Source organism: Pipistrellus kuhlii, unplaced genomic scaffold, assembly GCF_014108245.1.
Source record: "Pipistrellus kuhlii isolate mPipKuh1 unplaced genomic scaffold, mPipKuh1.p scaffold_m20_p_31, whole genome shotgun sequence".
NCBI classification, from domain to species: Eukaryota; Metazoa; Chordata; class Mammalia; order Chiroptera; family Vespertilionidae; genus Pipistrellus; species Pipistrellus kuhlii.
This window is the reverse complement of record NW_023425531.1, coordinates 5,648,796-5,675,457: the sequence shown is the minus strand read 5'-3', so window position 1 is coordinate 5,675,457 and position 26,662 is coordinate 5,648,796. Positions and strand designations below refer to the sequence as shown.

Here is a 26,662-nt window from a genome sequence, read left to right as displayed (position 1 = left end):
TAATAGTAACAGGGCCGAGTGGCATCAGACTTAGGCCATTCTCTGCCCCTCGCCTCCCATGATGGGGCTGCGCCAGGCCCTCATGTCCCGGGACTGTGGCCTTTTGACTTTTCAAACTAGAAAGCAGAGAGATTTATTCCGTACAGAGGGCCAGCCCCACCGCCGGTGGGATGTTTGGGCCCAGCAGGGGTCAAACTTGGGCCTTGAGCACTGGCTCACCCAGTCCCACTCCCCAGGCCCAGGGTTCACACGGGCGGTTCCAGCTGAGCACAGCAGGGCGAGTCCATCTCAACACTCTCCCGTGAGGAGGGGACAGCGCCCGAGGCTTCCTCCTGCCGGGGAGGAGCGTGGCCGCCGGCCGAGTCCTTGTTTGGAGGGTCATTTCTGCCTCAGTTTTTTGATGAAGGACACCTCGTCCCGATTCCGGATCCCGTAGCTGAAAGAGAAGGAGGAGAATAAAGTATCTCACTGCCGAAGGCTCTGTCTGCGACTCCTCACCTGAGGCTTGTGAGGAACCAAGACAGAACAGGTGGGACGAGTGTGGTGCGCAGGACGCAAGGCGGGGCGGGGCCCGCCTCCCACAGGCCACACCTTCCACCTCCGCCCTTCTTCCCTCTGAACTCACTCTCGGAGCTTTTTCCTGTCCTCCGCGAGCTTCTCTCCCGCAGAGGTTAGGTGGTACGTCCTCCACACATAGGACCTGCACGGGAGGGATTCGGGGGCGCCGTGAGCAGGGGGAGCGGCGTGACGGGGGGCCACTAGCAGAAGCTGTGGGAGAAGGGAAGCCCCTAGCTCCTCAGCAGAGAGCGCCAGCCCTGTCTGAAGGGCTGTGACAGGGAGCTGGCTCTTCGCTGCAGTCCGTATGCGGTAGCCCAGACCAGGTGGTTAAGAAGCACAGGTCGGGCGGAGCTCCTGCGGAGTCCCGCACCATCCTCCCAGAGGGCTGCAAGGAGCGCGGCTCCACCTACCAGCTGATGTGCTGGATGCCCCCTTCGCGCTCCTGCTTGAGCTGCACGTATCTCTGGATGGCCTTCTTCAGGTCCAGCACCGTGGCGTTCTGCACCACCACCACCGCTGCAACAAGGGGCCCCGTGAGAGAAGGCCCCACGGCCACGGCCTCGGGCGGTTGGGAGGAACCCAGAAGCCCTGTCGAGCCTCGTTTAAGGCGACTGAGGCTCAAGCCCAGGCAGATGGGCTTGTGGGTGGCCGCTCGGCATTCCACTGACCAGCTCGTGGCAGCTCAGCCCGCCTGGCCTGAGGGAGGAGGGCAGCACTTACGCATGACTTCTCCATCCATCTTGCACACTCGGACGGTCATTGCTTGGCCATATTCCAGGGCGATTTGGGAATTGACCTCTTCCAAAGTAACCTAGGAAAGACCAAGGGGGGAGGTGAGTGCCTGGCCCTTTAACACCCCAAACAACACCAAGGAATAAGCTGAGAGTGTCCAAAATGGGGTGCCATGTTTTAGGAAGGACAAGAACGGGGAGGGATTCTTGCTTACACATTAGGGCTTCCCAGGATTTTAGCACCTTGATCTCATGTGTCATCCATATTTTCTATTTAAAGTCCAAAGCATGCCGGGACTGGTTTGGCTCAGTGGATAGAGCGTCAGCTTGGGGACTGGAGGGTCCCAGGTTCGATTCCGGTCAAGGGCATGTACCTTGGTTGCGGGCATATCCCCAGTAGGGGGTGTGCAAGAGGCAGCTGATCGATGACTCTCTCTCATCAATGTTTCTAACTCTCTATCTCTCTCCTTTCCTCTCTGTATAAAATCAATAAAAAATATATTAAAAAAAAAATAAAGTCCAAAGCAGACAGAAGCTTAGAAGAAAGGAACATAGAAACAGGCAAGAGCCGAAGCCGGTTTGGCTCAGCGGTAGAGCGTCGGTCTGCGGACTGAAGGGTCCTGAGTTCAATTCCGGTCAAGGGCATGTACATTGGTTGCGGGCACATCCTCGGTAGGCGGTGTGCAAGAGGCAGCTGGTCGATGTTTCTCTCTCATCGACCTTTCTAGCTCTATCCCTCTCTCCTCCTCTCTGTAAAAAATCAATAAAATATATATTTAAAAAAAAAAGATGAAACAGGCAAGAACCAACAGCCCTGGATCCTCTCACTCCAGGATTGGGTAGGAGGAACACTGTGCTTATCCCTTCATACTGAGCCCCAATCACCAATCAGGACCCAAACCAGGGCCTCAGGACAAGGTTTTGGCAGGAGTGCAATACCAAACGTTGTAATACAATTTTTAAAAAAATATATTTTATTGATTTTACACAGAGAGGAATTGAGAGGGACAGAGAGTTAGAAACGTCAATGAGAGAGAAGCACCGACCAGCTGCCTCTTGCACACTCCCCACTGGGGATGTGCCCGCAACCAAGGTACATGCCCTGGACCGGAATCGAACCTGGGACCCCTCAGACCGCAGGCCGACGCTCCATCCACTGAGCCAAACCGGTCCCGGACAATTTTTAAAAGATATATATTTTTTTATTGCTTTTTTATAGAGAGGAAGGGAGAGGGATAGAGAGCTAGAAACATCAATGAGAGAGAAACATCGATCAGCTGCCTCCTGCACACCCCCTACTGGGGATGTGCCCGAAATCAAGGTACATGCCCTTGACAGGAATCGAACCAGGGACCCTTTAGTCTGCAGGCCAATGCTCTATCCATTGAGCCAAACCGGTCAGGGCAGTAATACAAATTTTTAAGAAAACAGAAGTTAAACTGCACGATGGACAAAATAACAGTGAAGTTTGAGATGGGAAAACCCAGTAATACTGACATAGTCTTTATTATTTTGTTTGCCATAGGCTTTTTTACACCAACCTGAGTTATAAACATACTGTATTAAAATGTCACGTATTTCCGGAAAAAGAAAAAAAAAAGTCAAGCATCCTGGCTGCCGGAGGTGTTTTGGAGCCTTTTAAATTCAGCGCCCAAGGCGAGGGCCTGGCTTGCCCCACTCTGGGCCCGGCCCAGGTCAAGACCCCGGTTTACACCCAGAGGTGCCTGGCCAGGCCTCCGGGTCGCAGCCCCATCAGCACCGGGCCCTGCCCACGCCCCTGCGCACCTGGATCGGCAGGTCGCAGAGCAGTGGGTCCTGCACCACCATGGCGAGACCCTCCTGGAACACGTCCACCGCCTCGGAGTGCGGCAGCGCCTCCTCTTCGTCCTCATCGTCCTCACGCGCCTCGGGCCGCGCCGCCGCCTCTGCCTCCGCCTCCTCCAGGGCGCCTCGCAGCTCCGAGCGCCCGGTCCGCCCGAGCGAAGCTAGGCGCGCACCCCCGGGAGCGCAGCACGCACTTCCGCCAGCGGGCGCGTGGGGGCGGGGCTGCCGCGAGAGCCAATAAGGGCGAGGCGACCTGCCGCACAGCTCGCTGGGAACGCGAGGCCGGCGTGCCTATTGGTGGACTGAGGGCGGGCGGCGGCCCGAGCCAATGGGAGCTGGAGGCGGGGCTAGTGTCGGCGCCTGCGGAGCCGCAGGGCTGCGGGAGCCTGCTGGGCGGCGGTCATGCTGCTCTTCTGTCCCGGCTGCGGGAACGGGCTCATCGTGGAGGAGGGACAGCGCTGCCACCGTTTCGCCTGCAACACCTGCCCCTACGTGCACAACATCACCCGCAAGGTGGGTCCGGAGCCCGGCGAGGCCCGCGCGTCTCTTGCAGGCTTCCCGTGGCGCTCCACGCCCCCCGTCCCGGGTCCGCCTCCACCTGCCCGTTCTGTCAGCTGCTTCCTGTCGTCTCTACCTTGGAGTCCCCCTAGAATCCGGCCGTTGGCCCCTCCCCTGTGCCATCACCCCAGGTTATCGCCATGACCTCCCCTCGGGCTCCGTGCTCACACAGGTGCCCCCTTCGCTGTGGTCACAACGGCGGCCAGGCCGCCCCGTTAGCGCCCAAGCCAGAGGAGTCCGCCCGTGTTCAGAACCCCAGGCCAGTGGTGGGCAAACTCATTAGTCAACCGAGTCAAATATCAGCAGTACAACGATTAAAATTTCTGTTGAGAGCCAAATTTTTTAAACTTAGACTTCTTCTAACACCACTTCTTCAACATAGAATCGCCCAGACCGTGGTATTTTGTGGAAGAGCCACACTCAAGGGGCCAAAGAGCCCCATGTGGCTGGCGAGCCGCAGTTTGCCGACCACTGGGGTAGGCAGGCAGTCCCCAGCGCAAGAGTAAAAGCTGGCACCGAACTCTCTCTCAAGCCTTGCTCCTCTGATTTCATGCGCTGAGGTGCTGCTTGGCCCCAGCAACTCCAGCCTCTTGGCGGCTCTCCCGACACCTGGCACCGTTGTCAGGGCCTCAAGTCCACTAGGTCTTCACATTTAGCATCTCGCCAGGCTGTCGAAGGAGGGATGTCCGGGGAGAGAGACGCCTCGGGCGGGTGTGGCGGTTTGGTTTGATGGCCCAGATCTGTGCTGTCCACTGACCCGGAGAGTTGAAGGCTTGCTGTTGTTTGCAGGTAACAAATCGGAAGTATCCAAAGCTGAAAGAAGTGGATGACGTGCTGGGCGGAGCGGCGGCCTGGGAGAACGTGGACTCCACTGCAGGTGAGAGGGAGGCCTTGTGCCTCACTGAGCTGTGGCTAAGTCTGAGTCTGAGGCTGCGGACTGCTGCTCCGTGTCAGAACCCGTGCCTGCTTGTCTGAGGTGGGCTTCTAAAGAGAGAAAGCGCATTTGCTTTTTTAATCACTTACTTTGTTGCACAGATAAGATTGGCATAAGCCTCGGAGTCACACAGACCCGAGTTAGAGACGCAGGGTGACTTCTTACTGTTTTACGGCCTTGGGTCCCTTGACCCCTCTGGAGCTAATTTATACTCACAAATTGTGAGAGCACAAAGTGAATTATGCAGTGATTGGCACATAACGGGCACTGAACATGTGGTAGCTTTGATAGCAACAATGACAGGAGGAATAAAAATCAGTCTAAGGGGAAAAAAAATACTCTTTTTGTTCTAATGCAGAGTTTTAAAAGTTAATACCAGAGAGCATTAAACTACAGTCTCAGCAAAATAAGTGTTTACTCCAAGTGTTGGTTTATTTCTGATAGAGGTGGATGTGACTGAAGAAGGACAGAGAGCCTTAGACACAGCAATATTGATAGGAGGAAGAGCTAAGCCATGATTAGTACTCTCTCTTTCCCTTATAGACAAACGATCATCCAAATCTGCTAAAAATTTAGCAATGGTAGAATTTGCCATTAAAGAATAGATTATAGCCCTAGCTGGTTTGGCTTAGTGGATAGAGCGTTGGCCTGTGGACTGAAGGGTCCTGGGTTCGATTTCCATCAAGGACTCATACCCAGGTTGCGGGCTCAGTCCCCAGTTGGGGGCGTGCAGGAGTCAGCCAATCAATGATTCACTCTCATCATTGATGTTTTTTATCGCTTCCTTTCCCTTCCTCTCTGAAATCAATAAAAATATTAGGTCTAGTAATAATTAATGTCGTTTTCTAATACTTTTTTAAATCGAATTTATTTAAACAATACAACAAAATTTAATCAACAATATAGTTGCTGTTGTTTTCTACTACTTGTGCCCAACGCTCAGGAAGCATTTTAATCCCTCTGTTGTAAAATTCTTGTGATTTTGATGCAAAAAATTCGGTCAATGCATTTTTGAGGCATTCTTCATTATTAAATTTTTTTCCAAGAAGAAAGTTTTGCAAAGAACGAAACAAATGGTAATCGGAAGGGGCAATATCAGGAGAATATGCAGGTTGAGGGAGAACTTCCCATTCCAACTGGCGCAGTTTTTCAGCAGTGATTCTTGCAGTATGCGGCCGAGCGTTATCGTGGTAAAGAATTATGCCCTTCCGATTAATCAGCGTGGGTTCTTTTTCTCTTAAAGCTTGGGCTAACCTTTCCAATTGGGCACTATACACTGCACTTGTAATGGTTTGGTTAGATGATAAAAGTTCATAATGAAGAATTCCTTTAAAATTCCACCAAACACACAACATCACTTTTTTCACATGCAAATCAGGTTTTGGCGTGGGCTGCGGAGCCTCATTTTTGTCTAACCATTGAGGCCGCCTTTTCAAATTAACATACAGCACCCATTCTTCATCTCCGGTAACAATTTGCTCTAAAAACGGCAAACGGTTTTGACGAGAGAGGAGCGAACTGCAAATTGTGACTCTTTGATTACGGTTGTTGTCGGTCAACTCATGAGGAACCCATTTTCCAAACTTTTGGACTTTGCCAAGTGCACGCAATTGATTGGAAATTGTTTTTTGTGAACAATTTAAAGTTGTCGCAAGCTCTTGTTGGGTAATTTGAGGATTTTGCACCAAAAGAGCTTGAAGAGCTTCTTGATCAAAATTGGACACACGGCCTCGACCACTCTTGTCATCTAACGAAAAATTTCCCTCGCGAAATTTCTCAAACCAATGCTGGCATTTTCTGGCGCTAACTGCATCTTGACCAAGAGCACTACAGATGTTTTTTGCAGCCTCACTTGCTTTTCTTCCTAATTGGAACTCGTAAAGCATGCAGTGCCAAATATGCTCTTCATCCGCCATCTTCTTAGCCCTAGTTTTGCAACAAAAACCAAACCAAACACAAACTTTTTCAAGCAAAACTTGTTAATTGCACTTCACACGTTCTGTAGATACCACGTGTTTGAAGGTTATGTCAATACAAGTCAACGCCAAGCAAGATTTTAAACGAATGTTTAAAAACGACATTAATTATTACTAGACCCAATATATTAATAAAAAAAAGGATGAGTTATGTATCAAATGTTCAGAATGGTGGTTTGAGAGTGTTTGGAGGTATTTTCATCAAGAGCGGGGTTGGTTTCTCAAAGTGAGATCACTGAAGGTAAAGACATGTCTTGGTGCACTCTGACAAGGTGTGGACTGAGGGTGAGATCTCAGTAAGAACAGCTGACATACTAACTGCCAAGATGGATCTCTCAATACAAGAGGAAGTGGATTGTCACCCAGGGGTATCCTCTGGGAGACTGAGAGGGCTTGTCTGTTGCCCAGCTGGTGGAGATGCACTTCTGAGGCGGCATCTGCAGGTGTGGACCCTGTCGTTCACACAACAGCCATAAGTCACTTTTTGTGTGGTTTCCAACCAGCCTTAAGCTAGATTTGAGAGGAAGAGTGGGGTCCAGGGAGGGGAGGAGGAGTGTTTTCAAACTCCTGGATTCCCTCAGCGGGAGGCACATTGGGAACGAGACGAGACCCCTGTTTGTACCTCCTATCAGGGCACAGGGACACCAGATAAGCGAGGAAGGTCTTTGCTGCCTTCCGCCTCACACCTCCCTCCAGCAGGTGTGTTGGTCTCAGACATTTTTTAATGCGGGTCTCTTGTTTATTTTTCCTGTTTCTAGAGCCGTGTCCCAAATGTGAGCATCCTCGCGCCTATTTCATGCAGCTGCAGACCCGCTCTGCCGACGAGCCCATGACCACCTTCTACAAGTGCTGCAACGCGCAGTGCGGACACCGCTGGAGGGACTAGGCCAGGCTGCCAGCGGTGCGGTGTCTGTTTTCCCCAGGGGGTTCCCAGCTGGGAGAAGGCACTTGTGTCCCGAGGGCCTTTGCTGGCGTGGAGAAATGGATAGCCTGCCTGCCAAATCAGTGGCTGAACTCATTAATGTCCAGGGGGAGTTTGTGTGTGGGCAAGATTGTCCACAACTAATTATACTCTGTTTAAGGTCCTGTTCATTCATCTTTCACATTTATTGGGCAATTGACATTCTTTTCCCATTAACCCACACTCTTAAATATTTATATTGTATGCATAACTAATAAAGTAAAACTAAATTAGTACATTAATTGTTCCTAAATATTTAACTGTTAAGTGCAAACTTATCTATCAAAATTTATCCTGAATACTTAATTAAAATGAAAAGTTTAATATTGCCTTCTCAGTGTTTTAAATGACTTAAGAAGTAGATGTCAAACCACAAATCATGATCCCAAAATTAATTACTATACTTAGGACTAAACCAGTTACAGGCGGTGTGGTCTGTTGGTTTTAAGGCAGCAAATTCTAGCTTCAGCAAGGTGGAGGGAGACCCTGACAGACAGGCAAAAGGAAGCTCTCATGATAAAGATGCTAGCACAGGGATGGCTCTAGTGAGTATAAAAGTATGTCCTTGTAATAGGTAAAATGGGGACCAAGCTGATTGAAATATAAATATTAGTGCCCTGGCCAGGAAGCTCAGTTGGATAGAGCATTGTCCTGATATGCCAAGGTTGCAGGTTCGATTCCTAGTCATGGCACATATAAGAGTCAATCAGTGAATGCATAAATAAGCAGAAAAACAAACTGATGTCTCTCAAAATCAATAAATATAAATAAAATAAGAAATGTAAATATTGGAAATGTGACTATGTCCCTGACCATGCATAATGTGTTTCCTGGGCTTGAGCCTGTGAGTCCGGTCCTGGTACTTCAGACTCCAGAGAGCTGCAGCTCTGAGGTACCAAGGCTTTGCCCAAGAAGTTCTGGCGCACAGAACCTGCACACACATGCACAGACGTGTGCTCACACAGGCACTCTCACAGACGGCATGTGCACACACTGAAATGTGACTTATTTGGTACGGAACGGAACACGCAGCCAGTCAGTATGTGAAAAGATGCTTATCTTCACCAACAACCAAGTGCAGAAAAACAACACTAAATATCGTTGCCTATCAGATTGTCAAAGATAAAAAACACTGATAATGACTAGGCTGTTGGTGAGGGTCACAGGCATTCTCACATTCTGGCGGGAGTAGAAGTTGGTACATTTTTGGAGGGCCTCGTGGCAGTATCTATGGATTTTTTGTTGATGGTGAGGTTTATTTTTAAAAAATTGACTTTAGAGAGGGATGAAGGGAGATGAGAGAGAGAGAGAAAAACATTGATGTGAGAGAGATGGTTGCCTCCTGAATGCATCCCGACTAGGGGATTGAACACGCACCCTGGATATGTGCCCTGATTGGGAATCGAACCCACGGACTCCTGGTGTATGGGATGATGCTCCAACCGAGTCATACCAGCCAGAGCGGTAGCTGTAGATTTTTTAAAAATGCTGAACCTGCCGGGACTGGTTTGGCTCAATGGATAGAGCGTCGGCTTGGGGACTGAAAGGTCCCGGGTTCGATTCCAGTCAAGGGCATGTACCTTGGTTGTGGGCATATCCCCAGTAGGGGGTGTGCAAGAGGCAGCTGATCGATGACTCTCTCTCATCGATGTTTCTAACTCTCTATCTCTCTCCCTCTCTGTACAAAATCAATAAAATATATTTAAAAAAAATAAAAAATAAAAAATGCTGAACCTTAGACTCACAATTCTACCACAGCCATTTTTTTTGTGCAGAAGTACTCATTCTGGTGATTAAAGACCCATGCCCAGAATTGTTCACTACCTTCATTTAGAATAGCATCTATGACATGAAACTAATAGAATGTTATAGGTAAGTTATATCTCAATGAAAATTCAAACAGCATACATAGGCAACAACGAAACAGCCATTGGCGGGATTATGAAACCATAGCATGTACTACCGTTAAAGGCACAAGGCGTGCTTTTGTGCTGACCTGGACAGTGTTGAAGACTGCCAGAGGAAAAGGAGGCTGCAAAGCTCAGAGAACAGTCTGAGCCCATTAAGAATGTGCACCTGAGCCCCAGCTGGTGTGGCTCAGTGGATAGAGCATCAGCCTGTGGACTGAAGGGTCCCGGGTTTGATTCTGGTCAAGGGCACATGCCTAGATTGCAGGCTCAGTCCCCAGTACGGGCCGTGCAGGAGGCAGTTGATTGATGTTTCTCATCACTGATGTTTCTCTTCCTCTCTGAAATCAATAAAAGAACATTTTAAAAAATGTGCATCTGAGCTTAGCAATGTCTGGCGGGACTGTGCCTGCCTTCTCACAAGGGCTGCCTCTGGGGTGAGGTAAAAGGCCTTTCTGTGCCGTTTCCTTTAAGGGACACTGCCCCTCTTATGTTCCCGCCCTCTCCATCCCCATGGCTCCCAGATGGCCTTGCTGGAGAGCAGTCTGCACCTCTGGTCCCAGAAAAGCCTGGGAGGGGACCAGCCGCTGCCCGGTGCCTGGCCACGGTCCTCGCCTCCTGGGACCCATGTAATGCACCCAGGGGCGTCCCTTGGGGCGATACAGCAGGCGCTCACCCACCCGTCAGTGGGCCAGGCACCAGAGTCCCCAGGGAACCTTCAGCACCACAGGGAATCAAAGTGGCCTCACCTCCTAATTCCTGGGCTTGTGACTCGTGATGACAGTCACCCCCACCCCCTTCCAGGGCGGCCGCTTCACCGCGCCCGTGGTTTAGGTGTGGGCGGCCCGTGTCAGCCGCGCGAGGCCACGTCACCGTGCGCTTATCTCCGGGATCAGGCCGAGGGGCTTTGCCGCCGGCGCAGGGACTGTCCTGGCCATGGGACCCGGCAGCTGCGTCTGGGAAGGTGAGTGTGTAACGGGAACTTCCCACCCACTCGTGTCAGCCTGAACTCAGACACGGGGAGGGCCTGCAGCCGCTGTCCCCGGACAGGGACCTGGAATTGGGGTGCCCGGGAGCACCCCCTCGTCCTACCTCCTTTGGTGTCCTCGGCTCGGGCACCTCCAGGGACGGCAGAGTGGCACTGCTGGCCGCAGCTGGCCGCCTGCCACGCCCAAGCCTGCGGGGTCTTGGGGGCCGCTGGGCAGAGGGAAGGCACTGTGTGTGTCAGGTAGTTTCTGTGGAAGAGGCTCTGCTCCCTCGGTGGCTGAGCCAGCCTTTGGGGGCATGAGTGGGGGTGAGTGGGCATTGCAGGGGACGGTCCCAGCAGTGCCCAAGTCCTCATGCCTTTGGGGGCTTCAGGGCGGAGAGGAGCGGGGCGTCTGGGGATAGCCCCCTTAGAGCTGAGGGAGGGGCCGCGGTGGGGGTGGGCGTGGGGTTGCAGAGGGTTGTTCAGCTGAGCAGAGGAAGGGAGCAACGCTCTTGATCTATAAAGCCCCGAGCACCTTCCCGGGAGCCCACTGCATTCGCACCAGGTGGAAGCAGGGCAGCTTCTGCAGGGGGTCTCGGGTGCGTTTCTTGAACATTTGGGGTGGGTACAGGGGGCACAACATAAACCAGACAGGTTCTCACCTGATGTGGGGGTGCTGCCCAGAGCAGCGAGGGCCGCTGGGGAAGGTGCCGGCGGGGGAGGGGTGTTATCTCTCCCCATTTAACCTCCAAGCCCCCCAAAGAGAACTGTGTGAGCAGCCTTATGCTAGCCCAGATCCGTGGCTTCCGCCTGCTTTCTGCTCCCGTTGTCTGCTGGGGAGACGGGCTGGGGTGCTCAGGGAGGGCTTCCTGGAGGAAGAGGCCTGTGACGGGGAAGGAGGCCAGGCAGGGGGTCCGTGTGAGCAGGCCCGCAGGGAGCCAGGGTTGGAGAGCAGAGCAGCAGGGCCCACGTGAGCTCCCGAGGTTCCCTCTGCCCCTCTGACTCCATCCTCAGCCTCTCCCCCTCTCCCCCGCTGCCCTGAGTCCCGCCCTCTGTGTGCGCCCTTATCCACCGGAGGCCCGGTGGGCCCAGCCCTTACCTGTCCCATGGCTCCTGGAGCCTGGGGGCGTGGGGACTAGCTCTGGGGATGCCCGGTGTGTCCATGTCCCCAGACACGCACCCTGATGGAGTGCCCTCCCACTTGCCATTCTCAGGAAGGATGTGGTCGGTGGTCCTGGGGCCACCCACCCCTCCTCTGGACTCCCCCAGCGGCCTGACCTCTCCTGCGCCCTGCCCTCCCACCCACTGAGCACCCACAGGAAGCACAGCACCCTGGGCAGCTTCTGCCCAGCAGCATCGGGTCCCATCGGTGCCATTGGGGCCATCAGTCCAGTTGGGGCCAGCAGGGGTGGGGATGGAGCCCATATGTGCCTGGGTGACCCAAAGGGGGAGTTGGGGTCTCTGCTCATTTCTGGCCCATTTCCTAGCACAGTCCCCACGCTCCCAGGCTACAGCAGTTTGGTGTGGGGGGGGGGGGGCGCGTTTCTTTTGGGCCTGAATTTATTCCTCCTCCCAAGCAGGAAGGGCAGGGAGAAGGCAGAAGACAAGTGCCTGCTTATTTTTATTTATTTACTTATTTAAAAAAATATATTTTATTGATTTTTCACAGAGAGGAAGAGAGAGGGATAGAGAGTCAGAAACATTGATGAGAGAGAATCATCAATCAGTTGCCTCTTGCACACCCCCTACTGGGGATGTGCCCGCAACCAAGGTACATGCCCTTGACCGGAATCGAACCCGGGACCCTTCAGTCTGCAGGCCGATGCTCTATCCACTGAGCCAAACCGGTTTCGGCGACAAGTGCTCGTTTAATTAGAAGCTCCCACCTCACCCCTCTGTCTGCCAGGGAGAGTTACAGAGATATCACCCTCTCTCTGTGAAAATTATAAAGCAGACACCGTGTCAAAGGGGCAGTAAGTGGGCGCAGTGACTGGCGTGAAGCCGACTTGGAGGGGGTGCGGGAAGCCACCAAGGACCCCGGATTCCCGCCAGCCCCAGCCTGCCTGCTTCGGCTGGGCCAGGGAGGGGAGAGGCTGGGTGCTCTGGAGACCCGACCCCGGTCCTGTGGAGTCTGTGGGTCTGAGGCAGGGATCCAGCCCGTGACTTTGGGATGGGCCGGGAAACCATGGCAGGCAAGCTGACCTTGACCCGGGCCATGGAGGAGAGGGGGCTCTATGGGGAGGGGCTCCCCGTGACTAGAGGTCTTAGGGAGCATCTCTGTCCGAGGGAACTTCTGCTGCTGCTCTACAGCCATCCCTGAGATGTGACCGGGCCTCGCGGTGTCATCGCAATGCCCCCTGCAGGGCCCGGCAGTGAGCAGGCGGGGTTTCCGTTGTGGAGGGTGGGGGTGGCCCCGCCTCTCGCCGAGGAGCCCCGAAGGAGAGACCAGTGGCACCCTGTGAGCTCACAGGCTTGTATGGGAGCCGAGAACGGAGGTGCCAGGTGCCCAGGATTGGGCAGGTGCCTCAGTCTCCACATCTGTGGGAGGGTGGTGACCGCGCTATACCCAGCTCTCTAGGTATAGACAGAGGTGTTCTCTGCCAAGGAAAAGCAAGGACCGCCCCCCTTGATGATCCCCCCAACCCTCCACCCCTCCCCAGGCCTGCTGAGCTTGGAGCCACCGTACTCCATGCTCTTGAGCCACTGGCTCCTGGGTCAGCCTGAGCCGGGCCGGCCTGGTCTGCACAGATGGAGGTATCCCTGCACCCTGGGCACTGAGGCCTGCTGGGCCCGAGCTCCCCGGGGCCTGGTGCTCACTCTGATCCCGTCTTCACACGCCCCGAGAGTGCGCTGTGGTCAGCGGCTCCACCTGTGACTGAGCGGGAGGGACAGATGCTGCAGACGATCGAGATCGATTGATCGATTGCTGTGGCTAGGAGTGCCGGCAGCGCTGGTTCTGGGGAAGGGTGAGGGCTTCCTGATCTGAGCGGGTCTGGCCTGCGGGTACGGAGATAGTCTGCGGGGCCGGGGAGGCGCTGGAGCGGCGTCTGCTTCCTGGAGCCTGTGTGCTGAGGTCGGCTGCGTCTGCAGCATCTCGGCCTCCTTATCGTCCATCAGGCTTGCATAACCAGGCGGACCCTGCTTCCTGCCCAGGGCTATCAGGGCGCCATCAGGAGCTGCAAACGGGGTGATAGGGTACCAGCGGCTTCCCTGCATGGCACCGGGGACGCCTCACGCCCAGGCCCGGTCTCCGCTCACCTCTGCTCGCCCAGGGGCCCGGGGCCGTGGGCTAGCACCTCTGAACGGGGGTGAAACAGAGCTTAGGAAGTGCCTGCTGTTGCATGGACACCTCACGGCCATCCTCCGCCCCCTGCAGCGGGCGCTGGGACAGGCCTCAGGGAAGGGGATGCAGGGAGAGGGGCCTGGGAGAAGTTGGCCGGGTGGGAATTCCAGTGGGTAATGCATGTCACACAGTCCGCCAGGCATGGCCCCACCGAGCTCAGGAAGGGCCAGGGCCAGGGCCAGGGCCGGGGCCGGGGCCGGGGCCGGGGCCGGGGCTGGCAGAGGACAGTGGTCCCAGGGAGGAGCCTTCCAGGCTGAGCGGGAGGCTCCCCTCCTGTCTGCTGCAGCCTCGAGTCCTTGTCAGGCCGCCCGAGCCTCAGCCCGGTGGCCTGTCGGTGTGGCTGGGACGGGGGTGCCCGATCGTGCCCCCAGGACACGTGAGTGTGAGGCGGGAGCCATTGGGAGCACGGTGGGGGGCACTCCTCACAGGCGGGACTCATGGGTGGCATCCCTTGCAGGCTGGACCTTGGACGTGAGGGATGGGCGCCCGGCTCCTGGTCTGCATCTGTGTCGGCGTGGGCGTCTTGGTGCCCAGAGAAGGAGGCGGTGAGGGCACAGTGAGGGCACAGTGAGGTGGGGGGGGGAGGCGCTGCGGGGCAGGGTGCCTGTCCCACTCCCCGGGGAGGATGTGGTCGGACTGTGCTAGGACCTGCCCTCTGGGCGCCAGCCTGGACTCCAGGCCCACCCACTGCCATGGGCCCGAGCATGGCCATCCGGACCTCCCAGCCCTGCCCCGGTGAAGTCTCCTGCCGTCCTTCTTTGGGGACCGCCCTGTCGGGGGGTCAGCTTCCGGAGCCTCCTCTCCCCTCCCCCCCCCTGCCCGCAGCAGCCTCGGCGGGCTCCCAGCGGCCACCGCTCCCGGGGCTGGGCGCCCGAGCTGTCACCTGCCTCACCAACAACATCCTCAGGATTGACTGCCACTGGCCGGCCCCGGAGCCGGGCCCGGGCCCCAGCCCCTGGCTCCTCTTCACCAGGTGAGGGTGCGGGCCAGGGCACCCGGGCAGAGGGCAGGGTGAGGGCGGGGTGAGGGCGGGGTGAGGGCGGGGTGAGGGCAGAGTGAGGACGGGGTGAGGGCGGGGTGAGGGCAGGGTGAGGGCAGAGTGAGGACGGGGTGAGGGCGGGGTGAGGGCAGGGTGAGGGCAGAGTGAGGACGGGGTGAGGGCGGGGTGAGGGCCGGGTGAGGGCAGAGTGAGGACGGGGTGAGGGCCGGGTGAGGGCAGAGTGAGGACAGATGAGGGGAGGGTGGGGTGTCGGGGTGAGGGCGGGGTGAGGGCGGGGAGAGGGCGGGGTGAGGGTGAGGGTGAGGGTGGGATGAGGGGGAGGGGGAGGGGGGTGAGGGCGGGGAGAGGGCGGGGTGAGGGTGGGGGTGAGGGCAGGGTGAGGGCAGGGTGAGGGCAGAGTGAGGACGGGGTGAGGGCGGGGTGAGGGCCGGGTGAGGGCAGAGTGAGGACAGATGAGGGGAGGGTGGGGTGTCGGGGTGAGGGCGGGTGAGGGCCGGGGAGAGGGCGGGGTGAGGGTGAGGGTGAGGGTGGGATGAGGGGGAGGGTGAGGGGGAGGGTGAGGGCGGGGTGAGGGAGGGTGAGGCGGGGTGAGGGGAGGGTGAGAGGGGGGTGAGGGCGGGGTGAGGGGGGTGGGGTGAGGGGGGGGTGAGGGGGGGGTGAGGGGGGGGGAGGGCGGGGGGAGGGGCGGGGTGAGGGGAGGGTGAGGGTGAGGGTGAGGGGGAGGGCGGGGTGAGGGCGGGGTGAGGGCGGGGTGAGGGTGGGGTGAGGGGGAGGGTGAGGGCGGGGGTGAGGGTGAGGTGAGGGGGGGGTGAGGGGAGGGTGAGGGGAGGGTGAGGGGCGGGTGAGGGGGGGTGCGGGGCGGGGGTGAGGGGAGGGTGAGGGGCAGGGTGAGGGGGGGGGGTGAGGGCGGGGTGAGGGCGGGGGTGAGGGCGGGGGTGAGGGCGGGGTGGGGCGGGGGGTGAGGCGGGGGTGAGGGGGGGGTGAGGGGGGGGGGGGGGGGGGGTGGGGGGGGGGGTGAGGGGGGGTGGGGGTGGGGGTGAGGAGGGGGGGTGAGGGTGAGGGTGAGGGGGGGGTGAGGGGGAGGGTGAGGGGGGGGTGAGGGTGAGGGTGAGGGGAGGGTGAGGGGAGGGGGGGGGGGGGGGGGGGGGTGGGGGGTGAGGGGGTGAGGGTGGGGTGAGGGCGGGGGTGAGGGCGGGTGAGGGCAGGGTGAGGGCAGGGTGAGGGCGGGGTGGGGGGGGTGGGTGAGGGCGGGGTGAGGGTGAGGGTGAGGGTGAGGTGAGGGTGAGGGTGAGGGGGGGGGGGGGGTGAGGGGGGGGGGGGGGTGGGGGGGGTGGGGGGGGGGGTGGGGGCGGGGGTGGGGGGGGGGTGAGGGCGGGGTGAGGGCAGGGGTGAGGCAGGGGTGAGGGCGGGGGTGAGGGGGGTGGGTGAGGGCGGGTGGTGAGGGCGGGGTGAGGGCAGGGTGAGGAGGGGGGGGGGGTGGGTGGGTGTGGGTGAGTGCGGGGGTGAGGGAGGGGTGAGGGCAGGGTGAGGCGGGGTGAGGGTGAGGGTGAGGGCAGGGGTGAGGGCGGGTGAGGGCGGGGTGAGGGGGAGGGTGAGGGGAGGGTGAGGGCGGGGTGAGGGCGGGTGAGGGCGGGGTGAGGGGAGGGTGAGGGGAGGGTGGGGGCGGGGTGAGGGCGGGTGAGGGGAGGGTGAGGGCCGGGTGAGGGCGGGTGAGGGCGGGGTGAGGGCCGGGTGAGGGCGGGGTGAGGGCGGGGTGAGGGCGGGGGTGAGGGCGGGGGGGGGGTGAGGGCGGGGTCGCCGTGGCAGCAGCAGGGTCAGGCGGCGCCTGGGGGCTGACGCACTCCCTCCCTAGCAACCACGCGCCGGGCAGCCGGCACCGGTGTGTGTTCCGGGGCAGCGCCTGCACCGTGGTTCTGCCGCCTGAGGAGGTCATCGCGCCCTCCGACAACTTCACCATCACCCTGCACCGGCGTGTGGCCGGGGAGGAGCAGGTCAGCCTGGTGGACCCCCAGTACCTGCCCCGGAGACATGGTGAGGCCTGGGGTGGGCACCGTGGCCGCCGCGGCCGGGAGCATCCGGGCTGCCCGGCTGCTGGGGGCAGGGCCCTGCGGCGGGAATCCCGTGCCCCCTGAGTGCCCCTGGCCCTGCCAGAGGTCCCCCTTCCCCCCTCAAACCCGGGGCTGGGAGATGGGCCCGGGAGGGGAGGGGTTCCAAAGGACGGTGAAGACCAGAGCTTCGAGTTGGTCCTGGGCTGCAGCTCGAAATGCACGTCAGTCACAGAGGAAGGAGCCCCATGGCACAGCTCCTGAGGGACAGGGAAGCCTGCCACGAGTCGCCTTGTCTGGCTGCAGGGGCTGGAGGAGCCATTGCTGTGTGTCTCACCTGGGGCTTCTCTGGAGCAGCCTCCCATGAGGCCCCTGGTCTGCGAGGGCCTTGAACACACCCCAGAGCCTGTCGGACCCCAGCCCTGTTCAGCCTCAGGGGCCCTCACACCCCAGTGCAGGCTGCAGGGGCCCTCACACCCCCAGTGCGGGCTGCAGGGGCCCTCAGACCCCCAGTGCGGGCTGCAGGGCCCCTCAGACCCCCAGTGCGGGCTGCAGGGGCCCTCAGACCCCCAGTGCGGGCTGCAGGGCCCTCACACCCCAGTGCGGGCTGCAGGGCCCTCACACCCCCAGTGCGGGCTGCAGGGGCCCTCAGACCCCAGCCCTGGGCAGGCTGGCTGACACACTCACGTGCCTCATCCTGTTCTAGTGAAGCTGGACCCTCCCTCCGACCTGCAGAGCAACGTCAGCTCGGACTCCTGTGTCCTGACCTGGGGCGTCAGCCCTGCCTTGGAGCCGCTGGCCTCGCTGCTTAGCTACGAGCTGGCCTTCAAGAGGCAGGAGGAGGCCTGGGAGGTAACGCTGGCTGGCCAGCCGGGGCCTCGGTCTCTCCTGGTTCCACACAGGGAGAGGCCGACGAGAAGGGAGGTGACCGGGGCCAAGAGAACGTGTGTGCAAGCATGCACGTGTTTGTATGTCTGTGTACGAGTGTGCCTGTGTATGCCTGAACATGATATATGTGAGTGCTCACAGGGCATGCCTACGTGTATGCGTGCAGCGAGGGTGGTGAGCGTGTTTGTGCGTGTGTATGTGCGAGCCAGCATGCAGGGAGGGGAGCGTAGGTGTGTGCCTGTGGTGTGTGCGTGCGTACGTGTGTGAGTGTGCCGGGTGTACACGAGTGTGGTGAGTGTGCCTCCGTGTGCATGTGCACGTCCCCCAGGCTCACCCTCAGCAGCTGCTCATGTCCCCCCCCCCCCCAGCGGGCCCGGCACAGGGACCACATTGTGGGGGTGACCGGGCTCACCCTGGAGGCCGTGGAGCTGGACCCCGGCTCCACCTACGAGGCCCGGCTGCGGGTGCAGATGGCCAGCCTGGAGGACGCCCTGGCGGAGGAGGAGCGCTACGAGGGCCCCTGGAGCGAGTGGAGCCAGCCCGTGAGCTTCCCGTCTCCCCGCAGACAAGGTGGGCGCTCGGGCTGCTGCCCGCCCCCCTCTGGGACTGTCCCTGCGGCAGTGACAGCCCGAGGCCTGAGGCGTGCCGGGCTCCTGGAGCCCCCTGCCCGATGGCCTGCAGAAGGGAGGGTGAGGCCCGGGTGCACCGTCGCCGAGACGCTTCAGCAGCATCGCGTGGACCTCCAGGCCACTGCGGCTTCCCACGCCCGGGCACTCAGGGGTGGGGGGTGGGGGGGTCTTTGCCACGTGGGTTTGGGGGAACCTCCTGGTGCGGAGGCTGCTCACAGCTCTGGCCCTTCCTGCTCTCAGGCCGCCTGGTCTCACCGCTGAGGCAGCCAGACAGCACCCTGGTCGCCATGTCCATCTTCCTCCTGCTGACCAGCGTGGCCTACCTCCTGTTCAAGCTGTCGCCCAGGTCGGTCCCCAGGGTTGTGCATGTGGGTGTGTGTGCGCGTGTCCATGCGGGTGGCAGTGGGGTGCGGAGGGCAAACCAAGGGTGCTCCCCTGTGCTCCCCCATTTCCCACCGTCAGGCCCTGGATGGGTCAGGGAGTGTCCAAGCTGCCAGGTGAAGTGTGTGTGTGTGTGTGTGTGTGTGTGTGTGTGTGACCCTGAAGAGCCGAGGAGGGACCCACAGTCACCGGGTCCAAGCCGCTGGGGCCTTGTCTCCAGCCCCAGGAGGTGCTGGGCGCTGGGCTCCTCATTAGCCTGTGGACACACAGCGTGGGCGCCTGGTGTGCACGGGACCCTGCTCTCAGCCTTGCGGCCTCAGGGAACAGATGGAGACCGGCCAGCACACCTGTCAGGGCACAGGGAGGGCACGGGCCTCCTCCAGGATGGGCCCACGGGAGACTGGCCGTGTGGGCCGTGTAGAGAGAGGATGGGGACCAAGAGAGCAATGGGGTGGCTGGGTGTGAGGAAGAGGGGTGCGGGGGGGTGCTGGGCGGGGCTGAGAGATAGAGGAGGTGCTGGGCTTGTCCTTGGAGCCAAGAGGTGGGGAGAGAGTTAGGACAGAGCCGAGTGGAGGGGATTGCCAGGGTCGCAGAAAGAATTGAGGGGACTCCTGGGCGGAGCTGTGACTCCTGGCGCCACCCCCGAGCTGGGGAACCAGAGGCTCCGGGTCCCAGGGGAGGCGGGTAAAGGTGACTGGACCTTTTGGGATGGGCTCTGTGCTGCACCTTGCAGGAGGGCCCGTGGGCCCAGACCGGGCAGATCTGGGGAGGGAAGTGGGGAGGGAAGGGGGTGCCACCTGCCTGCTCGGGGCAGCTGGGGCTCCTGGAGGAGCTGGCTCCCTCTGTCACAGCTGGTTGCCCCAGCCCCAAACTCACCATCAAACACACTTTGCAAAGGACACATGTGCTGTATACATCAGTGCCATGGCCAGGGGCACAAGGCCAGGGGGCGCAGGCTCGGAGAGCAGGCTCGGCTGTGGTGGCGGAGGGCATGTGGCAGCTGCACGGACAGACGGACGGACGGACGGGCGGGCAGAGCTGGCCCCTGTGGTGGGAATGGCCCAGCTCCCTGCAGGGGCCCCGCTCCCCGGGGCTGGGCAGGCCCCTGACCACTCTCCTGGCTCAGGGTGAAGAGGACCCTTCACCAGGACGTGCCATCCCCCGTGCCCTTCTTCCAGCCCCTCTACAGCGTGCACCACGGGAACTTCCAGGTGCGTGGCGGGGGCGGCGAGGTTGCCCAGGGGCCTGGCCGGCTCAGGATGTGGGCTCTGGGCGAGGGGTGGGGGAGCTCAGTGCTGTGAGCTTTTTGGGTGTATGGAGTGGATTTAAATTCATACACAGGCAAAAAAGAGGAACTGCATTTTCTATCGCTGTTTCTTTTTGTTCTCATGTCTCGAATTCCACCACTGATGGAAAAAATGTAGGCTTTCTTATGACATTGTCTGTCCTCTGCTCGCAGCAGCCCCTGGAGGCAAATCCCGGGCTGCCTGCCTGCCGCCTGGTCCTTCCTTCACCTCCCGGTGTCTGTGCTGGCGGCCGTGGGGAGGGTCTCCGTGTGTGAGCTGCCCTTGGGGCCCTCGCTGGCCCCGGGGCCACTCTCTGGTGGCCATCGTGAGGTGACTGGCCCTTCCTGGTAGCACACTGGCACCTGGGCCAATGAGTGGGCCCCCACCTCCCCCTTTGTGGTGCCCTGGGGGGTGCCCGGAGGGCAATGACCGGCTGACCAGACCTGCCCCCTGCCCGCGGCCTGGAGGCTCCTGCTCCCGGGCATAGGAGGGACGGGTGGGGGAGGAGGTGCTCCCACCTGCTCAGGCTCCCCACTTTGGGGGAAGGAGCGGAGGCAGTGCTTCCTGGGTCCTCAGACCTGGACTTCCCAGGCCCCCTCCCGGCACAAGTTGTCCAAAAGGATCATTTGGAGCTGAAAGCAGAGCCCTTTGTCCTTGGGGGAGTCCACCTCTTCCCCCGAGGCAGTGGGCCGGACCAGGCCCCGTAGGCAGCTCCAGACAATGTGAGACGAAGGTTTTGATTGCTCCTGGGCTGCAGGCACCCACTCCTTCTCATAGAACCACGACACCTGCCTGGGGACAGAGCCCTGGGGGGGAGGGGGTGGTCTGCAGCCGGGGAGCCGGGCAGGGCAGTGACAGGATGTGGTGTGTGTGCTGTGTCTGCTGGAGTCTCCTGGTCCCACAGGGAGCACCTGCTTTTGGAGGTGGCGGTGGGGGTTTGGGGTGGGAAGGCTGCCTCCCGCGGCCCCAGGAAGGGGTGCAGGTCTGCCTGCCTCAACCCAAAGGCTCCAGTCTCCGGGGTTGGTGGGAGTGTGCGGCTGGAAGTGCCAGAAGCAGGCAGAGGTTGGCTCGGTTTCCTCCCCGGCCGTTTCAGGCTGCTGTGAGCCCCTGGGGGGGGGGAGGGAGGAGCCTGAAAGAACTTGGGGTCCCCTGCTGAGGCTGGGCTGGCCCGTGGGGGGAGACGGGGAGGTTGGGGCACAGGCGCTGCTTGGCCTCTGGGTGTGGGTGTCGGGAGCTTCCTGGAGGAGGCGGGGAGGCTGCCTCCAGGTGAGTCGGGCGCCCCCTGAGCCCCCGCTCTGTTCCAGACCTGGACGGGGACCCACCGAGCGGGCACGCAGCCGAGCCCGGGCGGTGTCAGCGCCCACGGAGCCCCGGGGTCCGGCGCCCGGGAGGCCATCGCGGTGCTCGTCTTCGAGCCGGCGGAGCCCTGGCCGCCCGCGGGCCTGGAGCAGGAGGGCCCGGGCCCCGGACTCCCGGCAGACGTGCTGCCCGCAGCCCCGGAGGAGTGTGCAGAGCAGCCGCCCGCCTACCTGCCGCAGGAGGAGTGGGGGCCCGTGAGCCCGGCCCGGCCGGCGCCCCCCGAGCCGGAGGGCGGCAGCAGCGGCTACTGCGCCCTCGGCTGCTACGGGTGGTGCCACCCCCCGCCTTTCCCAGGACACGCGCAGGGCGCTGGGCCCTGCGGGCTTCCCTGCGACCAGCAGAGCCTGGCCCCCGGGCCCGGAGGTCAGGGGCCGGACCTCGGGGACCAGGCTGAGTGAGGACCCCTCGGCGTGTCCTCGGCAGACAGTGGGCGCCGTCCTGAGAGGCCCCGAGCCCGAGCCGGCCAGCAGCGGCGTGTCCACTTGGGGGAACACGGACTGGAGTTTCTGGAGCGGACCCTGGCTGGCACTGGACCACCTGCGGAGGCAGGAGGCCCCTCCTCCCTCCTCTCAGCTTGGCCCCCGTGGGGCGGGGCTGTGCACCCAGCATCCTGCCGCCCGGGCCTCCCTCTGCTTCTGGCTCCATCCAGGCTCCTCCGAGAAGAGGGCTGTTCTGACCTCATCCCTTAAAGGGCCAGCCTGGGCGCAGGGGACGCAGGTGAGATGCTGTGAGCAGCCGGAGCATCCTCTTTCTGTGCCTTCCGGAGACCTCTCTCCTACCGGGGTTAAGGGGTGTGTAGTAGCTGTCACAGCTGCTGCTGGGGCTGGGGGTGCTCAGAAAGGGGCAGGGTGGGGGGCTGGCCACTCCTGGGCTTTCCGGGCTCTTGGAATAAGGCCAGCTCCAGCTGAGCCAACCCTGCCTTCCTGTCCTCACGGGCCACGGCCCGGAGGCTGATTGCATGGCCAGCCGTCGGCTGGACGTGAGCACAGCAGTGGCCTGGCCTGTGCAGGGCGCCCTCTGGTGGAGAGAGGGGGCAGGGCAGACGGCCTGCAGCAGCCTCTGGGGCGGGACGTGGCAGGCCACACACTCGGTGGCTCAGAGAACAGACATGTGTCTCCAGGGTCGCAGGGCCAGGAGGACACAGGGAAGGTCTCTCTCCAGCCACGGGAGGTGTCTCGGCGTGGAGATCCCCACAGGGGTTTTCCTGAGGATGTGTCTGTCCTGATTCCCCTTTTTATAGCAGCACAGTCACAGTGACTGCATCTTGGCTTGGTCATCTAAAAAGACCCTATTTTGGTGGGGAAGGCCTGGGATGGGGGTGGGGGCGGGCTGGAAGGGGTCAATGGGGGAAAAAGGGTACATATAGCCCTAACCGGTTTGGCTCAGTGGATAGAGCGTCGGCCTGCGGACTGAAGGGTCCCGGGTTCCATTCAGGTCAAGGGCGTGTACCTTGGTTGCGGGCATGTCCTTGGTGGGGGATGTGCAGGAGGCAGTTGATCGATGTTTCTCTCTCATTGATGTTTCTAAGTCTCTATCCCTCTCCCTTCCTCTCTGTAAAAAGTCAATAAAATATATTTTTTTAAAAAGTGTACGTACATATATAACACTTTCAACAATAACGAATTATTAAAAAATAAAAAAATAAAAAAGACCCTACTTCACCCTAGCCAGCTTGGCTTGGTGGGTAGAGTGTAGGCCTGCAGACCGAAAGGTCCCGGGTTTGATTCCGGTTAAGGGCAGGCGCCTCAGTTGCAGGCTGCTCCCCAGCCGGGCCCTGGTCTGGGAGCGCGCAGGAGGCAACCAATCGACGTGTTTCCCTCACATCCATATTTTTCTCTTCTTTCTCTCTCTCTCCCACTCTCTTCCAAAACCAATGGGAAGATATCCTCGGGTGAGGATTAAAATAAATAAATAAAAAGACCCTATTTCCCTGTAAGGCCACGTGCCCATGAACTGGGGATTAGGACCCCAACATATGAATTTTGGGGGAACACAATTCAATCTGTAACAGTGTCCTGCCTCTGCCAGCGACCTCCACGCCTGGCCCAGTGCTGCAGCCTTGCCCCTTCCAGGGGCCCCAGGAGGAAGACCCTGTCCCCCCCAATCCCCCCCCCCCCCCCCCCGGCTGCTGGGCCTGAGCTGGGCTGGGCCCCTCTGCTGGGTGAGGGCCCGGACTAGGCTGTTCAGCTTGGGCAGAGGTGCTGACGTTTGAGAAGCAGGATAAAACGGAGGCCTGTCCCTCTCGGGTGCTGAGTGTCTCCCCAGCGCCCCCCTGTGGCCTGGGCAGCAATGAAGACTTATGCCCAGGCATCCAGGGGAAAAGGCCCCTCTGTGTGCCCGGGGAGCCCCCAGGTTTTGTGGGGAGCCTCAGCCCAGCCGGGTCCTGGCAGCAGGGACAGAACACGACCCACATGCATCTTCAGTGTCCAGGGAGCGGGAGGGGTGCGGACGGAAGGGAGGCACAGGCATCCTCAGCTCCAACCGAGTCCAAACATACCCCGGGAGCCGTGCAGCTGCACGTGGGGCCTGGGCCCCCTGTGTGGCTGGACTGGGGGACCCCCCCTCCCCCAGAGGGACCCTTTCCTGTGTGGCCAGGGGCGGTGCTCACGTGGCTCACACACGTGCTCTAGGCAGCGCCTGGAGACCTGCCTCTGGGCCGGAGCTTGGGTGAGGAGGCCCCTCAGAGGTCGTCAGGGAGTCCATGGACTCGGCAGACTTCACAGAGCTGCTGTGAGCTCACGGAGCAAGAGGCCAGCACAGCGCGGTGCTCAGAAAACACGCCCCCGCCCCCGAGGGGAGACCGAGGCCGGGGCCCAGCTCAGCGAGGTTCCAAAGACCCCGTCTGGTCAGAGTGCTGCCGGAGCACTCCCGGACAAGATTCTGTGTGACTGCCCGTCTCCAGTGCTTTCGTGTGTCTTCCTAGGAGTGGAATGGCCGGAACAGAGAGTCATTCTGTGTTTAGCTTTTGGGCTGCCACGCTCTCCGTGCGCGTCGTTTCCCCGCACCCGCGCCCACTCCCGTGAGTGCCGTGCGTCTGCTGGTAGCCGTTCTCACGGTCGGGAAGCTCGCTGTGGTTTGGATTGCATTTCCCAGAAGGCGAGTGATGCTGAGCATCCTTTCACGTGCTGCCTGTGTGTTTTCTCTGAAGAAAAGTCTATTCGGCTCCTTTGCCCGCTTAAAAATATTGGGTGGCCTGGCCGGTGTGGCTCAGTGGTTGAATGTTGACCTATGAACCAGGAGGTCAGGGTTTGATTCCCAGTCAGGGACCATGCCTGGGTGGTGGGCTCAGTCCCTAATGTGGGACGTGCAGGAAGCAACCAACCAATTATTTCTCTCTCCTCAAGGATGTTTCTGTCTCTCTCTCTCACCCTTCCTCTCTGAAACCAGTAAACATATATTAAAAAAATATAAAGTTGGGTTGTTTTTCCTTTTTTGTGTTTGGTTGTAAGAGTACTCTTCTTTTTTTTTTTTTTTTTTTGCTAATCCTCACCCAAGGATATTTTTTCCATTGATTTTTAGAGAGAGTAAAGGGGAGGGAGCGGGGGGAGAGAGACATATCAGTTAGTTGCCTCCCACCCAGTCCGTGACTGGGGAGGGAGTGAGTCTGCAACCCAGGTACATGCCCTTAACTGGGAATTGAACCCATGACCCTTCAGTGCTTGGCCGGTGCGCTAACCACTGAACACCACAGGCCAGGGCCCCAAAGCCCCACCTTCTCACCCCATCTCACTGGGCAGTAGGAATCCTGCGCCCGTCAGGCCCAGCGCTGAGGCCCTGCAGACCTCGGCAGACTGACTGTGGGTTCCAAAGCTGTCACCCTGAGGCCCGTCTGTGAGGACATGGTTATCGGGCCTGTGTGCTCACGGCGGCCGGTGACATTGTCCCACGGAGTCCCCTCCAGCCTGTGGACAGGCAGCACGGGGTGGCCGGTGGCACCATTGTTCTGCCGCCCCCGGGCGTTGCCAGCGCAGGGCTTTGTGGGTGCAGAGAACGAGAAGCAGGGCGTGCAGGGCAGGGCACCGCCGGGCACAGCCGGGGGAGAGGAAACACTAGCTGTTTGCAGCCGGGCTCGCGTCTAGAAGCAGTTTCTCTTTCTTAGACCAAGGGGCCGGCCAGGTCCCATGGCCTTACAGACCTACAGGCCTCCCTATATCCCCGCAGGGTGAGGGGGCGCTGGAGCGTGAGAAGGGGCCCATGTTCCCATTTACCTACCATGCAGACCCTATGTTGTCCTCACCATGCCCCTCAAAGTCCCTGTGAATTTTATGTACCTCCATGTAGCCTAACATACACACACACACACACACACACACACACACACACACACGGGGGCCATATGAGGACCACCTGGGGTGCATGTGGGAGATTTGCAGGTAGCCTAGCATAGACTTTTTATCTATCTATCTATCTATCTATCAATCTATCAATCTATCAATCTATCAATCTATCATCTATCTATTTGCTCTTAGAAAGAGGAAGGAGGGAGGGAGAGAGAAACATTGATGTGAGAGAGAACTTTGGCTGGTTGCCTCCAAATTTGCCCTGACCTGGGATCAAACCTGCAGCTTTTTTGGTGTATAGGATGATGCTCCAACTAACGGAGCCACCCGGCCAGGGCTGGACTAACCTCTGCTAGAATTCCTAGCTTAGACTAACCTGTAAATCCATGTAGGCACCCTCATTGTTATAAGGGTGCTAGCTGCACCCTGGGATTTTCTGATTTAACAGGACGCGTTGAGACTCAGTCAGTTGAGACTCAGTTTCCTGCGTGCCTTTGCCATCCCTGACACTGACAATAGCCAGACCCGTCTTCTCAGGGATTCCCAGGGGTCGGCTTGCAGAACTCGGGGCTAACCTGGCTCAGACCCCCAGGTCGGCTGCCGCAGCCAGGAGGACCCTGTGCCGACCGCCTTGTGAGCGTTCCTCGTTCTGCCCTCAGGGGCAGAGGTTCCCGCCGGGTTTGCGCAGGCGACGTACGTGCAGGCGTGTTTGCTAACTGCAGGTGCGGGATGTTCCCGCCTCTCCCTGTGATGAGGAGCTCACCTGGGTGTTTATGGTTTTCCTGAATGAGGATGATCTAGCCCTTTGTCCGGGACGCCCTGCTTCGAAGTGACCCCCGCGTGTTCTTGTGAGCTGCCAAGTCATAAAGTTCCTTCCATAAAGTCATCCTGGAGTTGTCTTCGGATGTAACTGCTGACTCGTTAGACCTGGTTCAGTCCCGTGACACTTTCATGACCCCTAAGTACCCCGTGTGCCCCCAACTCGTTCTACACATGCTTTTCATGTGGCCCATGTGTTCCTCAGGTCCCCCTCAC

The 26,662-nt window shown here is 59.6% G+C and overlaps 3 protein-coding genes across 3 annotated transcripts; 2 read left to right on the top strand and 1 right to left on the bottom strand.

The window, feature by feature from the left end:
- Window positions 1-101: 101 nt before the first annotated feature.
- Window positions 102-3,303, bottom strand: SNRNP25 (small nuclear ribonucleoprotein U11/U12 subunit 25). Its single transcript, XM_036460340.2, has 5 exons — window positions 3,075-3,303; window positions 1,279-1,369; window positions 969-1,074; window positions 626-700; window positions 102-436 (listed from the first exon to the last, which is right to left on the bottom strand). Exons 1-5 carry the CDS (start codon window positions 3,114-3,116, stop codon window positions 379-381), a joined length of 372 nt encoding a protein of 123 aa, XP_036316233.1. The 5' UTR covers window positions 3,117-3,303; the 3' UTR covers window positions 102-378.
- Window positions 3,304-3,451: 148 nt separating this feature from the next.
- On the top strand, window positions 3,452-7,866 carry POLR3K (RNA polymerase III subunit K). The gene is made up of 3 exons (XM_036460335.2): window positions 3,452-3,626; window positions 4,461-4,548; window positions 7,340-7,866. The coding sequence occupies exons 1-3, from the start codon at window positions 3,516-3,518 to the stop codon at window positions 7,465-7,467; spliced, it is 327 nt and encodes a 108-aa protein (XP_036316228.1). The 5' UTR covers window positions 3,452-3,515; the 3' UTR covers window positions 7,468-7,866.
- A 6,424-nt stretch (window positions 7,867-14,290) lies between these two features.
- On the top strand, window positions 14,291-22,164 carry LOC118731523 (interleukin-9 receptor). The gene is made up of 8 exons (XM_045589323.1): window positions 14,291-14,732; window positions 16,612-16,790; window positions 17,511-17,656; window positions 18,061-18,262; window positions 18,562-18,667; window positions 19,829-19,963; window positions 20,162-20,313; window positions 21,276-22,164. Exons 1-8 carry the CDS (start codon window positions 14,452-14,454, stop codon window positions 21,743-21,745), a joined length of 1,671 nt encoding a protein of 556 aa, XP_045445279.1. The 5' UTR covers window positions 14,291-14,451; the 3' UTR covers window positions 21,746-22,164.
- The last annotated feature ends 4,498 nt before the right edge of the window (window positions 22,165-26,662 follow it).

Excerpts from the sequence above, each read along its gene's own strand:
- SNRNP25 (XM_036460340.2), bottom strand. The coding sequence starts at position 3,116 with ATGGTGGTGCAGGACCCACTGCTCTGCGACCTGCCGATCCAG. Across the intron at positions 1,075-1,278 it reads GATGGATGGAGAAGTCATGC|CGGTGGTGGTGGTGCAGAAC; the intron begins GTAAGTGCTGCC and ends CCCTTGTTGCAG. Across the intron at positions 701-968 it reads GGCATCCAGCACATCAGCTG|GTCCTATGTGTGGAGGACGT; the intron begins GTAGGTGGAGCC and ends CCTCCCGTGCAG.
- LOC118731523 (XM_045589323.1), top strand. The coding sequence starts at position 14,452 with ATGGGCCCGAGCATGGCCATCCGGACCTCCCAGCCCTGCCCCGGTGAA. Across the intron at positions 18,668-19,828 it reads CTGTTCAAGCTGTCGCCCAG|GGTGAAGAGGACCCTTCACC; the intron begins GTCGGTCCCCAG and ends CTCCTGGCTCAG. Across the intron at positions 20,314-21,275 it reads GCCACTCTCTGGTGGCCATC|CCCCCGCTCTGTTCCAGACC; the intron begins GTGAGGTGACTG and ends GCGCCCCCTGAG.
- POLR3K (XM_036460335.2), top strand. The coding sequence starts at position 3,516 with ATGCTGCTCTTCTGTCCCGGCTGCGGGAACGGGCTCATCGTGGAGGAG. Across the intron at positions 3,627-4,460 it reads TGCACAACATCACCCGCAAG|GTAACAAATCGGAAGTATCC; the intron begins GTGGGTCCGGAG and ends TGTTGTTTGCAG. Across the intron at positions 4,549-7,339 it reads GAACGTGGACTCCACTGCAG|AGCCGTGTCCCAAATGTGAG; the intron begins GTGAGAGGGAGG and ends TCCTGTTTCTAG.